We start from the raw sequence: 3,123 nt of genomic DNA on the forward strand, positions 1-3,123 counted from the left end.
CCCCATAATCAATTGTTAAATAAATGTAACTATTATGTCAACCCTGTAAGGCCAACTAGGCCGATGTGGGATTAAATAAATAAAAATCTAAAATTAAACATTTCTTTTTCCGTTTTCCAGAACGGTCTTCCTTCGGCAGAAAACCCGTACGTGTTCAACGGGGACTTCGTGGATCGTGGCAGGAAGGGAATGGAAGTACTCCTGCTTCTTCTCACCTGCTTCCTGGTCTTCCCGGACGGCGTCTACCTCAACCGTGGTAACCATGAAGACCATGTCATGAACACGAGGTACGTACAATGTGTGGTACTTAGCAATATGTGGGTATCTTAGCTGGACTATGATGTGTGAATTATTGGGTTGAAAATAAGTTCGTAGCGTTTTTTACTGGCGATTTCAATAAAAACTTCAGATTCTTGTAAATATTTTTGATCTATGAATTTTGTCCTCCCAGAACTTCTCAGATTTTTGCGTAATGAACTTCTTTATGTTTGTTTTGCACTCATCGAGCAAATTAAAAAGTGTCCTGTTAAGAGAGTTTTAGAGGGCCCGAAATAAGTAAAAATTTGTTGAGGCCAGGTTTGGTGAATAGGGTGGGTGAGGATCACATCCCAGCCAAAGTCCAATAATTTCTGCCGGGTCTGCGAAGACACGTGAGGACGGGCGTTATCGCGATGGAAAACTATGCCTTTGCGATTTGCTAATGCTGAACGCTTTTGTTCAACCGCTAGCTGCCTTTAATTGTTCCAACTGGGCACAGTTCTGCGACATCCCGTGTCGTAGAGTGAGGGTTATCTGTGACCAATCATATTCACATATAATTCATGAAAATCATAAACAATTCCACGACGATTCAAGCGCTTTGCGTAGTCCAATGACGTACAGATGTATATTGGCACTCAAATAAAAAAAAAAATTAAAATCTACAACCCATGAAGGGTTAGGGATGCAGTACTTTGTAAGTAAGTACTATTATTAGACCAACGGTTGTGCAAGGAGGAGATTAGGTCAAAATCACAACTAGATTTAGGGTACTCAATTTATGAGGCTAGGTAGACTCCAAGAGGGCTCCGGAGGAAGACTTCCGTGCAGTATTTACAGGGCTCCAATGTGGAAGATATGACATCAACCACTCGATGACTCTGTTGTATGGTAGAATGAGATGTTCTAAATCCAAACTGGTGGTCAGGAATAACGTGATATGAGTCAAGGATTGGATAGAGGCGTTTTAATAAGAGTTTTTCTAGGATTTTGCCCATAATGGGCAGTAGCGAAATAGGACGGTAGGAAGATGGATATTCAAGTGGCTTGGAGGGTTTGGGAAACATTTTTATTATAGACATTTTCCAAGAGTCAGGGAAATAGGTGGATCGTAGTGTAGCATTATAGATATAGGTAAGGAATAGAATGGCTTTACGAGGGAGCTGTTTCAGAATGTGTGCTGTGATAAGATCGTGGCCAGAAGCTTTTTTAGAAGGTAATTGGTAGATGATGTTCATTATTTCTGAGGGATGAAAGGCATTAGGAGGAAGGGCCATTTGGAGTGGAATTGTAATCTCTGCTTCAACATGTTCAAGATGGGTTGGATTAAGGATATCAGGATGGGGGTTAAAAGTTTTGAAGATGTGTTCGCCGAACATTTGAGTTTTTTCTTCATCTGATCGTGTCCAAGTCTTATTATATTTGCAATGAATGTCATTTTCGCATCCGAAACACTACATTTTGTCATGCGTCAGAACATCTACCGATTGATTTATTTTAGCAAATATCATGAAAACTACTAGAGAAACAAAAATAGTTAACAACTATTTATTTACTGACGTTTCGCCCCACTTTTTATAGTTTCATCAAGGCTGTCAATCAAGTCGATAGCTTTTTAAAGAATTTTTGAAAAGTCTCTAAAGCTATCAACTAGAACAGCTTATTAAATATTTTTGTTTCTCTTTAGACCTTAACCAGCGTCTTCATAAACTAGCTTTAATTTGTGTCCTACGAGACATCTTTACGTCTTATGGTTCCTGAGATTTTTCCATAATTAAATTTCCACAAAAAATTCACTAAATCAATAGTTTTCAGTACATTTTTTATGAAATGTATCTTTTAAAACAGACATTATCCCGTTATTAATTGAACGTAATGAGCTTTGTTAGGGCACATATTTAAGTAAATTTACTAAACTTTAAATGATGTTCTGTTAGGTTTTCTTGTCTTGTTGGTAGTTTTAACGATATGGAGTTCGTACTGATAAATAATTCTTTTCTTTTTTTTGTAACGTTTTGAGACAGCCGCCATTTTACGTTTCCCCAGACTATACTTGGCCCTCACCGATTTATACTGATAAAGTGAAATTATTTTTAAAAATTTATATCAAAAAACCATTACGTACAGATGTCTATTAGCACTCAAATTAGAGCTAGTTTAATGAGCTATAAAGTAGTTTATGATGTTTATCTTTGTAGGAGAAATAGTTTACATGAAATTTGCTAAAATAAATTGATTTATAGTTGCTCGAACAAAATTTCATTTGCCAAATATATATTCATATGTGAATATCATAAAAACCACTACCCCTACGAAGATAAGTGTCATAAACTACTTTATAGAAAGTTAAATTTCCTTTATTTAGGTGTTGGCAGACATATGTGCGTCTTATGGATCTAGAGATATATTTTTTCAAAAATCCAACATTTTATACGAACAACTAGAAATTAACATTTTGTGAGTTTATTTTGTCAAATATCATAAAAACTACTACTCCTACAAAGATAAACATAATTAACTATTTTGTAGTAAATGAAACTAGCTTTAATTTGAGCGTTGGCAAACATCTGTATGTCCAATAGTTCCTGAAATGATGTTTTTCATAAATCAAACTTATTGTCCGAACAACTATAAATAAATTTATTTTAGCAAATATCATGAAAACTACTGTTCCTAAGAAGGTAAAGGTCATAAACTTATTTATAGTCCATTAAGCTATCTTTAATTCGAGTGCTAATAAACATCTGTACGTCACATAGTTGCTGAGATATAAATTTCTCAAAATAAATTAACTACGAATCTTTCAGTAGATTTTTAAGAAATTTTATTTTTTAAATAGCTATGTCTCGAGAACTATTGGACGTA

General features: G+C 35.1%; 1 protein-coding gene across 1 annotated transcript in view; it reads left to right on the forward strand.

Annotated features, from left to right (window-relative positions):
• LOC112211175 (serine/threonine-protein phosphatase rdgC) overlaps positions 1–287 on the forward strand; it is a gene marked incomplete at its 3' end in the record, with an annotated part of 32,178 nt that extends 31,891 nt beyond the window's left edge. Inside the window, exon 4 of the mRNA XM_067044905.1 lies at positions 121–287. Within this exon, the coding sequence (XP_066901006.1) occupies positions 121–287 (167 nt within the window). The remainder of the gene's footprint in view (positions 1–120) is intronic.
• Between the last annotated feature and the right edge of the window lie 2,836 nt (positions 288–3,123).

The sequence above is a fragment of the Halyomorpha halys genome, unplaced genomic scaffold (assembly GCF_000696795.3).
Source record: "Halyomorpha halys isolate HHAL.00 unplaced genomic scaffold, Hhal_1.1 Scaffold758.1, whole genome shotgun sequence".
Lineage (NCBI taxonomy): Eukaryota > Metazoa > Arthropoda > Insecta > Hemiptera > Pentatomidae > Halyomorpha > Halyomorpha halys.